This window comes from Agelaius phoeniceus, chromosome 4 (assembly GCF_051311805.1).
Source record: "Agelaius phoeniceus isolate bAgePho1 chromosome 4, bAgePho1.hap1, whole genome shotgun sequence".
NCBI classification, from domain to species: domain Eukaryota; kingdom Metazoa; phylum Chordata; class Aves; order Passeriformes; family Icteridae; genus Agelaius; species Agelaius phoeniceus.
The window spans coordinates 52,186,630-52,199,904 of record NC_135268.1 but is presented as its reverse complement, the minus strand read 5'-3'; the positions used below and the strand labels follow the sequence as shown (position 1 = coordinate 52,199,904).

The 13,275-nt window shown below is 37.3% G+C and overlaps 1 protein-coding gene across 10 annotated transcripts in view; it reads left to right on the top strand.

The window, feature by feature from the left end:
* The window catches only part of TBC1D1 (TBC1 domain family member 1), a 100,999-nt gene that overhangs the window by 47,751 nt on the left and 39,973 nt on the right, over positions 1 to 13,275 (top strand). For all 10 annotated transcript variants that reach the window (XM_077177616.1, XM_077177615.1, XM_077177623.1 and 7 more), the window contains 7 exons: positions 749 to 1,282; positions 4,316 to 4,405; positions 5,398 to 5,502; positions 6,104 to 6,236; positions 7,646 to 7,737; positions 9,338 to 9,448; positions 12,880 to 13,008. In XM_077177616.1, coding sequence (XP_077033731.1) covers positions 749 to 1,282; positions 4,316 to 4,405; positions 5,398 to 5,502; positions 6,104 to 6,236; positions 7,646 to 7,737; positions 9,338 to 9,448; positions 12,880 to 13,008 — 1,194 coding nt within the window. The remainder of the gene's footprint in view (positions 1 to 748; positions 1,283 to 4,315; positions 4,406 to 5,397; positions 5,503 to 6,103; positions 6,237 to 7,645; positions 7,738 to 9,337; positions 9,449 to 12,879; positions 13,009 to 13,275) is intronic.

Sequence of the window (13,275 nt, the reverse complement as noted above, 5' to 3'; positions counted from 1 at the left end):
GCTGAGACCGTTTACTGTCCCTCATGTGTCACATGGCAGTTTGGGTTCAATTACAACATCTGTGATCTGTAGCAGACTGCTGTCTCATACAGTTGCCCTGCAAGTCATACTGTATGTGAGGTAATATTATTCAAGAGTGTCATCTAGGATAGCAGAATAAAAATGAACATGTAAAATAATGAATATAGTTATTAAAAATTACAGCTACTTACATTTTAAAAAACCCCACCAAACTATCATAACAATGTAATATGCTATTATGAAGGGGAAAGCAAATTTGCAAGAGACTCATTAACCTACATGACATGAGTGTTTGAGTAAGAGAAGGGAGTAAAAAATAACAGATTCAATAACTTTACCAATTAATCAGTCCATGGCTTCTTGTATGCTTTTTGAAGTACTTTTATCTTTCATTTTGGGTTGGAATGTGTCACATTATGAAGGTTGCTTCAGTGGCAAAAGTTTTACTGAAGATGAGAAGAGCATTGCAAGGGATAAAGTTCTTTTGAGAAAGTGTTGATGATGATGAACTCCTGGCAAGGAGACAAATGAGAAATTCCTCTTCTCAGTGTTTAACCACTATAATGTGTCTCTTGAATAAATGCAAGATGACTTCAACTAGTCTTTTATTTTTGAAATTAAATCAAAGTGTCCTTCCAGGAAAATTACAACAGGCAGCCTCTTGATTTTGCAATTTGTTTGTCATAAAGTGCCAGATGCTAATGTGTATTTTTTCCCCCTCTTGTAGGTGCCTGAGATTATAAGCTCTATTCGACAAGCTGGAAAAATTGCCCGTCAAGAAGAGTTTCAGAATAATCTCTCAGATGTTGAAGACCCTTTTGCCAAAAAGTTTGAGGTGCTCTTCTGTGGACGGGTAACAGTAGCACATAAAAATGCACCTCCAGCACTCATAGATGAATGCATTGAGAAATTCAATCGTGCAAGTTGTACAAAAAATTCAGATTTCAGCTCATCATCCCAACAGCATGAAACTGCCAATAACTTTGGAGGTTTCTCTTTCAGCAGCAAATTGCGGTCTGTGTTCCAGCCCTTGGTCAATGAAGAGGAGGAAAAAAGGCCAATTAGGAAATCTTATTCTCAACCTGGACTTCGTTCCTTTGCTTTTAAGAAGGATTTCCAAGAGGGAAGCCTTAGGAGTAACAGCTTTGTCAGGTCTTTTGAAGAAGATGCAATTTCACTGAACCTAAAAAGTCAACTCATCTATGGACACAGTGTTGTGCAGCCAACTGACATTGCAGAAAACCGGACTATGTTGTTTACGGTAAAGCAAGATTTGCTGCTTCGGGTGGCGTTTTCACGTCTTGGAGTTTGGAGTGGCAGACACCAAAGCAGATGTTCTGACAGATGGCAGTTACTTCTTTGATAACTTAATTGCAATTACCAAAGCCTAACTTAAACTTGCCTGTTTCTCTGGAGAGTATTACTTGTTAGTGAGAATTGGCTTACATATTTTAAATAAGTTTATATTAAATAGTTTAAAACAGTACTACCTGAAACCTTGGGCTTCTAAAGAAAGCTTTTAGAAAGTTACTGCAAGTTAGTAGGTAGTTGTGCAATTGCAGAATGCAATTACACTAGCTAGTAACAGCAGAAATAAATTTCCAGGGGAATGAATTATCTGTAACTAGAGCAGAAGGACCAAACCATGACTGGGAGCTAGTAGACTTTGTCCCATGATAAGCAGTGTAATTGATGAAGGTGCTCCTGCTGCCAGCATGTTTGTGTAATGGTGGAGTAGTAGCAGAATAGCTTCCTATGCTACACCACATGTGCTTCCACTCCTGCCCTGCTTTGGTGTGGTTAGCAATGCCCTTGCCTTGATAGGTGAGCAGCAAAACTATTTTCTAAGAACTGAGAAGCAAGTAAGGAATGTGGTATTTGCTCCTCTTACAATCCTCATGATAGATAAGCTGTATGTTACTTAGCTTGTGTCTTCTGAGCATAATACAAACCTGGAGCTGATTCTGCAAAGACTGACTCTCATAAGGTCATGTTGGATCCATCAGCTGCTGTTGGAGCTGGGCATTCTTAAGGCCAGTAATGGAGTGTGTGCAATTACAGGGTTTTTAAAGCAGAGAAAGAGAATCCTTAAGGAGGATTGCCACTGTGTTATAGCTGTAAAAACTAGCATGCAGAAAATGTCATAGTCACCTATACCTGAATTAAAGCTTCTGTTTGGTTGTGGCAGGCTGAGATCAAACAGTGAGTGCAAGAAGGTGGAGAGATGTTTCTTCCCTAGTAAAAAGAAAGCCGTCCATGTTCACGTTCTTCCCCTGAGCATGTATTTCACATAGAAAATACAGTACCCTTTGTAATAATAATGCCGAATTTTAAATAAATCGTTACTCCATTATTGATTCATGGCACATATTTTAGAAATAGAGAGATTATAGTTGGGCTGGGTAGATCCAGATCCTCTTACTCCAGTGAGTGAATTTTTAATTTATATTAAATAGATGCAGCAGTTTTCAAAGACACCTGCAGCTTCAGTCTGAATATAATGTCAGTCACCTGCTGGCAGCCACATTTCCGAATTGTGAGGCTTTGCTGATCTGGCTTTATGTCTTGGGTTGTTTTGTGTCCTTTCTGTCTGGGAAAATATTGTTTAGTATGCACAGCTGTATTCTTTTCCTATTCAGCCAGTCTAAATTCAGCTGAATATAAGGAAGTGAAGTAACTCTAGTTTGTGCCTTCAGTATCCACAGGCAGCAGATGATGGCAGAGCTGGGTTTGTTGGTTGTCTTTCCCCGGTGTTCAGCAGGCTCCAAGTCAGGGAATGCAGGCAGCATGGCTGGGTCTCATCAGTTTGTGTGTGGCTACATATGGAGTGCTTACAAATAGCTTAGTATCCAGAGGAAAAAAAATGGTTGGTATATTCTCACTTAGTTACTTAGATTTTGCCCAGGACTGAAGCAAAGGTTGGTTGATGCATGACGTGTGAAAAATATTCAGATTAATTATTTGGCACCTCTCCTCACTTGATTCAAACAGTCCTGATTTTCATATCTTCTTCCTGAAGAACTGCTTTCCTAGCCAGTTTCTTAGGATTTGAGGAGGGGGTATTTTTAGGTTTTTCTCCTGGCTGTGCATATTGAGGGGGAGGGGGAGGAGATTAATTGTTTTGGGTTTTTTCCTCTTGTTCAGTTGACTTCAAATGATCACTACTGCCCAAGGGCCAAATGTGAAAGAATTATGTGAAACTGAACAATGAGAAGGAGGCTCTTGCTGCGGGGAGGGGAAGACAGCAGCAATCAGGAGCTGCTAAGTAGGTGTTGGGAGGAATAGCCCCATGAACAGAGGCAAGATCAGCCCCAGGGACAATACAAGGAAACCAGCAGGCATCTGGGGAGAACCATTGTGACTGGTTGAAGTGAAAGGAGAGGTAGAAGGTGAATGCACAGGGCCATTTTTAGACACACAGAGGTGGCACATCTGACACAATCTATTCACACATGAGATTTGTCCCTTCCCATTTCTTAAGGAAGTACAGTTACATTGGTGCTGCTGATGGTTTTGTGAGCTTCTTTTGGGATTTGGTACTTTGATTTGATTGAGGCAGGTTTCTCCAAGTCATACTCATGAGTGGATCCAAATTCCACCTGCCTTCCTAAAATCTGAGACTTGTTTTTAGCATTCTCTGACATGCTATAAAATATGGAAAATTTAGGTTTTTTTTGTTACTATCTTACAAAGATGTTGCTAGAAGCTGAAAAAATGAAAACAGTAGTTTCACCATAAAAATGCCCTTTGCCCATCAATACTTAGCATCATCTTTTGATTGTACTAATGGCCTACAGATTAAATTACATTAGAAAATATACTCCAGTAATGTCATTTGTATAGTTTTTGAGTTATGTGCCATAAATAAATAAATAAAACTCACAAAAATTATTAGGTAGACTACAGGAAGAAATACACGCTTGGTTTTAAATTTTAAAGCAGTCTCATTAGGTAGCTTCTGTGACTGTGGAACATTCCAAGACTGCCGAAAATAGGAAAAGGGAGTGTGAGTGTGTTTCTCTCAGTGCAAAGTAGGTTACTTTTGATACAATATTGCTCTCATCTGTTTAAACATTGTTTTCTTGGCTCATTAAACCTCAGTGCCATAATGTGCAGAGCTCTCAATGCCAAATCAGTGTTGTTTCAGTATTCTTTCTGGTAGTAATATGCTAATTGCTATAAATATACAGGTAGAAAAAGATTGGGGTCTGTATTCAGGAAACATTTTATTGTGGGACAAAAGGAAGTGTAATGTTACTTTTTAGCATCTTGCAATTTATTTTGCTCTTTTTAGATTGGCCAGTCTGAAGTTTACCTTATCAGTCCTGACACAAAAAAAGTCGCAATTGAGAAAAGCTTTAAAGAAATATCCTTTTGTTCTCAGGTAAGATTGTAGTGTATTCTTTTTATCTTTTTTTTGTTGTTGTTTAAATATTCTCTACTTGTGAATGCTCATGTAATCCTCTTTCCTTGCACGCCGCATGGGTTCTCTCAACAGCAGTTTCATTGATTGCTATTGAAAAGCTGCTAATTAATCAGTAATTTTATAAGACCATTATTCTTCTTTCATGCTTTGCATTGTGATTTCTGAGATGAAGACTCACTCCTGTGTGCAGTGGGTGAATAATATTAGCTAGAAGGAGCACACTGGTCAGGAACACACTCTTGTTTGAGATTGCAGTGAGTGTGATTCACAGTTGTGCAAGTCTTGGGATCTCTGAGCCATATTTTTCAAGAAGTGAGAATGAAAGGAGAAAAATTATATGGAAGAGTTATCTGAAAAAGACTTTAAAAATATGTTCTTTTCAAGAATGTAAGTTACATGTGTTTAAATGAGGACAGTCCTCTGCAATGCAGAGGTAGTACATGTGGGTAGGTGTGTGTCAGAGACTCCTCATTCGCTCCTAACCCCTGTTCCTTGTGCCACAGAGTTTGCTTCTCTGTCCTCTGCCTGAGTTTTTTTTTTTTTGTTTGTTTTGTAGGTTTTGTTTTCCATAAATTACTTTTTTTCTTTTTAATTTGATGATAATAACTTTCATCACTAAATATACAGGTACATATTCTAAAAATTTCAGAGTAAAATACATTTTGAATAGAATTTATTAATCTCTGGGTCTGCTGTATGGGTCTTTTATAATTCATCCATTAAAAAGAAAATGAAAAATAAAACAATGTCTGACTTAATTGAAATTAAAGTTTAATGAAGTATTAGGTTCTATAGCAGGACAGAATTTTAATGGCCAGATGTCTTTAATGTAGCTCTAAGAGAAATAAGTGTATGTAATGCTATTTTGTTATTTTCTTCCTGAAAGAAATACAGGTACAAAACATTGAAAGTGGGTATTCATTGTTTCATTGCTGTTGTTTCTTTCCTAGGGAATTAGACATGTGGATCACTTTGGGTTCATCTGCAGAGAGTCTTCAGAAAATGGAGGCTTCCACTTTGTTTGCTATGTGTTTCAGTGTACAGATGAAGCACTGGTAAGTGAAAGAAAAGAATAGCCAAATAGAATATTTGTCTTCTATTGCTCTATGCTCTGATTCTGCTGAATGTCATCAAATCCTATTCCACTCAGAAATACAAAAATGTAACTAATATAGCAGTCTGCAAGAGACCTTTTCATTTGTTTCGAGGGCAGAAGTTAAAATCCTCTTTAAATTCCACTAAATCTTCATTTCACAAACTACGTTAGACCTTATGCTTCTTTTTTGGGGAGAGTTTTCTCTTAGGGCACCTGTTCTGAAAGTCAGGACTACATTCCTGTGCTCTAAGTAAGACCAGTGCATCACAACTGCAGTAAGCTTTTTGATCATAGACAAGAAAGGGGTTTGAGATAGAGGGTAGGATCTTTCATTAGACCACAGTAATAAAATTGGGTGGTCTGGAAGAGGCATGAGTTCATGATGAGTTTTATTGTACTTGTGTGTTTGTGCACCGAACCAACATATGAACAGCTTAGGTTTTTAGTCATAAGCACATTCCCAAGCAAAGGGCAATATTATTCTAAAAGACTGTTGTGTTTGTGTTAAGGAAAACAGTAGAAGAGTGAAATTCTGTTCTTCTACATGCTGTTCTTTTCAGGTTGATGAAATCATGATGACATTGAAACAGGCTTTCACTGTGGCTGCTGTGCAACAGACTTCCAAGGCACAGCCCCAGCTCTGTGAAGGGTGTCCTATGCAAAGTTTGCATAAACTCTGTGAAAAGATAGAAGGTGAGGTTTAAAGAATTTTCTGGTTGAATATTTTTTGTGGCAGTTTCACTGGGGGACAGTATGTAAAATCCTAAGGAAATTAATGCTTAAAATGTCCTTGGGACTTGGGGTGTAAAGTTGAGAGCCAGGTACTTTTATTTAGAGGACTGTAGTGTCAGGTTTTCTGTAAAGTAAGAAGAATTTTCTAACAAGGGGTAAGCTCCTTTATTGTGTTTTAGTTGAACTTTTAAAAACTGTTTCCAAGTGTAAACATTAGCAAATTGCAGCTTGTTTTGCAGCTTGTTTGGCAGAAGCCTGTAGATAAGGAACCTCTGAAGGGTAGATGCTGCAAGAGCTGTGACCTGCTGTCCTATTGAGTACACTTAGATACTGGCATTATGCTATCACTAAGCAGGAACTGAACAGTATGCTTTTCATATCTGTGTTTGTCTGCTCCTTCATGGAAATGCAGAAATTAGAATTGTCGTTGTTGCCCAGGAACAGATGTTAAAGTCATAAAAAATCTCTTTATGTTTCAGCAAATTTCACTGTTAAATTTTGTTCATTTAAGTGATGTTTGAGGTGAATAAAGGGCAACAGCAGCTTGTCAGATCACGTGGCAGTGGCTTGTTGGACCAAAACCTGCCTAATTTGATGAATTTGATGAAACTGGACAACTTCCAAAACTACTTCCACTCTATTTTGGTTTTCAGCTAGCTGTGATTTTTGGGAAGTTTTTTAAAGGCCAATGTCCCTTAATGCCTTCAATTGTGCCATCCTGTTAATTGTATCATCTGCTTCTGAAGGAGATATTCCATGATCAGAAACTGAAGTGCACAATACTGTTGATGGTTTGCTGTTTTTCCACAGAAAATAGAGGAAACAAATTTAATCCAGGAAGAGAACAGAAAAAATAATCTGAATGAAAGGGTAGTCTGCTTTAGACTGTCAATAAATGTTTTCATCAAAAGGAAAAGTAAGACCTTCACTAACAAGCAATAAATTTCCTTGTTTTCAGAAGGGCCCACAACATAGAAATTGGAGAAAATGAAAGGGAATTCTGTTTATACCATAAACGATATCCAAGCAGCACTGCATGAAACACCAACAAAAGAGTCTGCTAAAATGCAGTAGATTGTGGGTTTATTTTATCTTGTGTGATAATGTAGTCTTCAGCTAAGAGTATAATCCTGGTCTGTGCTCAGTAAATCTCCTCATTGCAGAGTTCATGTCCCTCATTTTAAAGACATGAGTTTAGTAGTAGCTTTAAATTAACCTAGAGTTCTTTCTAATGCCCTCTTATGAAATCATGGAATGGGTCAGCTCAAATAATTGACAAGCTTTGGCTTAAATTGTCAGCATATTTATGTGATTGATTAATTCTGAAAAATTTGACCCTCTAATTTGTTCATTTTTGTTCTTCTTGGTAGGGTTGCCCCCTTCTAAGACTAAACTGGAACTACAAAAGCATCTAACCACACTAAATAACCAGGAACAGGCCTCTGTTTTTGAAGAGGTTCAGGTAAGCTTTGTTTCCTACAAGATTTTAAAGCAGCTGGTGTTTTTTGCTAACATCTGTGTAAAACACAGAAGTCATTTTCATTTTTTGTGAATCATTAATTTTTTTACATAATAGACTGTTAGCCAGCTTGTGCTTTAATTTCAGTTGTTTTTTTAGAGCTGTTAAAAACTTAGTTTTTGATGTAAATTACTGTTTTACTAATTTTTCTTCCCCGAATACTCCTTGCTTTCCATGGAGATGTTGCCTTCTCATTGAGTAAGCCTGAACACATTTTTTATGGGTGAAGGCAATAGCTTGTACTGTGAGGACATTCAAACTGTTACTTGGACCAAAACAAATTTCTGTAATATTCCCAGATGAGAAAATTTCTTGCCTAAAGTTTATCCTAGATCTTAATTCTTGTCAAACTAACTAAAGAAGTTAAACTTTCTATCTTCTTAATTAAATCTATTTTAGGACAGAGCAAAGCATAGCTGGATTAAAAATAGATGATGTGGATTGTAGGAAATGTCACTGGGATTGAAACGCTGTTGAAGATTAAGAAATGTCAGACTTTTTAAAAAGTAATGTTTCCTTCCTCTCCTGAGTCATTTCAGTCTCTTTGTGTTTTTCCACGTGGCAGTTTATCACTCAGTACCAAATTTGGAAGTTACTCTGTGGAACCAATTCCATGAGCTGAGTAATTTCTTAGCATAGGGTAGCTAGCAGCACTGTTGCCTTTTAGTGTTTTGCACACAGTCTAAAGCTTCTTTCTAGTAGTCACAGGAAACTGTTAATTGCTTCTGGTGAGGATCTGCAAACCATTAACTTGGTAAAACTGAGGGTAAAGTACAAATCTCCTGCCCATCTTTCTCAGCTAACTTTTTCAGTTGGACAGCCTGGAATGTTGCATTCTTGCAGACCCATGTATTGTTACCATGATTCACATTTTTAGGTAACTGTCTTCCTGTGGTACTTTTATTACTCTAATGTGCTACCTTGGCATTGATTCATACTGTATCCTCTGCATTATATCAACAGGCTTAAGGCAGCATATGTTTTTCAAAAGTTAAGTTTCTGGGATTAAATTCTTTAATAGATTTTTTTAAAATCTTCTCTTACAATAATTGAGATCGAAATAAAATGCAGCACAGATAAATAGGTTCACTTTGTGCACTAATTTATAAAAAACCTATGTCATTTCCCAAAAACTAAATGTCCAGTGTGAAGGATTTCTAGAAGTGTTGTGAATCCTATCTCTAGGACAGTGCTCCATGTGTGCTACAAACTCAGAACTACAGTGGTTCAGTTTTCTTTATATCAAAAGAAAATTAACAAAAATATTTTTAAAGCCTTTATTTGCTTGTGGCAGTTCAATATCTGTTCAGCTGACTTCTGTCTTAGGTGTAAATTCTGTTGTGTAGGAAGTGAGGTCAAGTGTTTTTGTGGCTGTATTGGTGCTTTGCCTGGAACACTGGTGTCCTCTGGTGGACTGGAGCAGTAGCATTAACAGACTAAATTTGTTCCTACATTCATGATTTATTACAGTGACAAGAGTGTAAACATTTGCAAACTGTTACACAATGCATAATTACTGTGCTTGTGGTGTTCTCAATTACAGAAATTAAGACCACGAAATGAACAAAAAGAGAATGAGCTGGTTATCTCTCTTTTGAGAAACATGTATGAAGAAAAACAGAAGGACCATGTTCATGTTGGAGAAGCAAAACAGGTAAGTAATCAGTCAATTTTAGTTCATGTAAGGAGAAGCTGTGGTGGCACCAGTCATTGGTTTCTCTGGGTCTGGATTGAAGGCACTTGAGGCAGTATTTAGTTCATGTTCAGACTCAGGTGTTTATTATTTCTTATCAGTAAAACAGTCCCACAAATGTGAGTTTGGCAGCTTTCCATTAGAAGGCACAAAATGGCTAACAATCTCTTGTTAAAAGGTCTTTTAAGACTAAACTATCCAATTAAGAACTGACACCTAGATTATTTTCCCTTTTTACCCAATAATTGATACCAAAGAGCCTGCAATGTGGACTTTTCTGCCCAATTACAAAATGCCATCCAAACCCATGAAGAAGAAGGAAGAAGCAGCATGAAGAAGAAACCCAGGATGACACCCTGTGCCCTCCATCTTGCTTCCATCCACAACATACTAAAAATCCCAAAACCTAAATTTCTCACCAAGTGATATACTTACACTACTCTCTATAATCTATTTCACACTTTTGTGGATTCTAGTCTATCTTGAAGTCTAGGAAACTTTCTCCATAAATAAGGGTCAAAGTCAGTGCTTCCCTGGGGGTCAGGGCACCCCAGAGCAGACAGAGAAATATTCCCAGTGCCCTGGTTTTCCACAAGAAGCCAGGAAAAAAATTTCCGTTCAATTTTTATATCTTTCCAAAGGCAAATTTGCATCGCTTGCAATTTGAAACTTCAATGTGTAAGCAGTGGTGAATACTGGGTTTGCTTATGCTTCATAAACTATTGTCATGTACCAAAACAGATATCTCAAATTTTGAGGTCCCTGGTACAGTCTGATTTCAGGCCTAGGAGATAGGGGTGCAAACAAGGCAGACTACTAAATTGTTTATTTATTCTCTCTGCCAAGAAAATTCAATATACGTGAGAGAATGTATAATGAATTTGTGATTGCTGTCACCTGATCTGTGGCATTTACCATCTTGCTGTCAGTGTTGAGTCAGAGTAATGACAACACATTGGATTTGGTCATAAAGCCTATTACATTTACTCAGGACTGAAAGTCATTTCTTGTGTGCAAACAAGCATTTGAAGGGGCCTTGAGATGATGAGGATTGCTGCAGAAACAGCAGGAGAGACTCTTAGCCATGTCCAAAGAGATGAGCTACCTTTTATTCTCTATCAGAGAATAAAATAGCCAGTGCTGTTTAACTGGCTATTTATACAGCACAGTTAAGGTTTTTCCAAAGGGATTAGTGGTTTTGGATGCCTTGGTTTGTGAGTAGCTACCTTGAGACAACTCAAGGAGGTTAGTATTTAAAAAAGGATTCCATCCATTCGCTGGAAACTTTCAGTTCCAATTATTTAGACCCTTTTAAAAGTCATGACTGTCCCTCTACTGTTGGTTGATAATTCCACTGTGATGATTGCTGTCAGCCATTTGTGATATAAACAAGGAACTAAATACATGGACAGTTATTAGACCTGTGAAGAAATTAGGAAAGTAGAAGCAAATCTTCCTTTACTATATTTTCACTTTGTTAATCTCTTCTCCTTTTATGGCTTACTAGCTAATTATTGACCTTCCTGAGTAAACAGAAGGAAAATTGCATATTTCACTCTCTGATTTATTGTATTGGGCATCTCACCAGAAACATGCTTTTAAGAAAAAAGCATTTCAGTTGTGGGATAAGAGCAAGAAACATTGCCTGAGGTCCTCTGTCATAATACCTAAAATATTTTTGTTTGGTGTAATGCTAGCAGATAGTCACAAACAGCTTGGAAATAGGGATATACAAAGCAAGATAAGATCTTTAGGTATGAAGTATGAAGTATTGAAGTATGTCTTCAATTATTTGAAAATTTATAAGGCCTCCTTCAATCTGTTTGCTCAGTTCCTGAAACCAAATTAGTTAATATGACACTTGTAAAGATGACAGTGTTCTAAGAAGAGAACTGCCTTCCCCATAATCTATCATTTGTCTCAGCATAACATCTTATATTTACTCTGATCATTTATCTCCAGGCCTCTGTAATAGCAGATAACTTTGAACACATACTGTTATTTGTCTCAGTAATCATTAACCCATGACACCCTGATGTCCGGTTCACTTCTGTTCTGCATATTCACTTTCATGCTTTTCATTGCCTTTTTTAAAAAATATATATAAATGAGTGGAGAAAAAAGATGAAATGTGATACTAGTACAAGTGTTTAGCAAAAACACTTGAAAATAAATGTCTTTTCATAAGAATGTAATAGCAAGCAGCATCTGATTTACTCTTGGAGAATAAAATGAGGGAAGCTGTAGTGGTTTAGGAATGGTACTCTCCATTCAGTGCCCCCACCAAGACTCTCCAAGCCAGGCACCTACTGTGGTGGGATGGAGAGGACAGTTGGAGGCACAAAAGGCAAAGATCACAGGAACAATTTACTGGAAACAGCAATGAGGTAAGAAAATGACCAGTAATAGCAACAATACTAGTCACAGAGGGTACAAGAAAAGAAATTATTCACACAGAATCCATCCCCTAGTAATTGACAGTACTGGAAGGCTCCCTCCTGACACATTTTTTTGACTGGAAGGAGCCCCTTCTCTCTCAAGAGAGACTCCTACCTCCAGCAATGACAGATGGTATAAAATATCCTTCAGGTCCTGGCCATGCCCCTTCCCAATTACTACAAAAATTAACTTTGGCGTGGCATAACCAGGATAGAAGGTAAAAAGAAAATACAGGAGCCTGTAAAGTTGTCATACTGGAAATAGGATGTTTTAAAATTACATCTAAGCAGGACAATTTGGTGATGGTTATAATATGTCATTCACCTGCCCAGTACTAATTGCACAGATTAAGCATTCAGATCTCTGAATTTAGGGACAAGTAGAGAGGGCTGTGGTGCCTGTCAGCTTCAAGATGAACCTCCCAAAACAGCACTGAAAACTGACCTCTGGTTTTTACTGCAGATATTGGGCTTGGATGGTAATATTTGTATCATAGTATTGTTTTTATGTTTGCTGCATTGGTATTCACCAGCACTAAAAATGGACTATAATGGAGAAAGTTGAGAGTCAATGATGAGATCTTGATTCATTTCTTGGTTAAAGAAAAGGCAATCCACGAGAAATCTCGAATCTGTTGCACTTAAACATTTATAATTTGTACAATTCTACATTGGCGTAAATGAAAATGTGTCAGTAGAGCTGTAAATCTGTATTAAAATGGCAATTCTTCTGAAGCATGCTAGTTCACTAGCATGTTTCCTTTAAGAGATTTCCTGTCCTTATTTTAGGATAGTTTGTTAAACTTCAGTACAAGTATCACTATAGAAAAATGCATGACAAGCTGAGGACACCAGGAAACATTATTGATACGGGTTATAGAAGTCTTCAAACCATTCACTGAGATTTTCTCCATGCTGTTGAGTATTTTGCATTTCTGTTTCTAACACTTGCAGGCTTCACAACCTCCTGCTGAGAATGCTGTAAATGAAGTGTCCAGCAGTGCTTCGAGATTCAGATTAGACATGTTAAAGAACAAAGCAAAAAGGTCTCTTACAGAATCTTTTGAAAGTATTTTATCACGTGTAAGTATCTTCATATTTATTGTCTTTGAACATAATGTCATTGCTTTGTTTATTTGGTAGAAAAGTCTTGTTTGTTAGCATTCCAGGCCTCAGCCCAATGGTTATTAAAGTCACAGTGACAAGAATATTTGAGTATCTCCTCTTGTTACTTCCCAGACAGCATTTCTAGAATTCACTCCTATAAAATCCTACTGCAGCTGTGCTCAGGATATGAAATATAATGTTAGTGTTGTTATATTAGCTGTAGTACTGTTCTAGTTTTTTTCA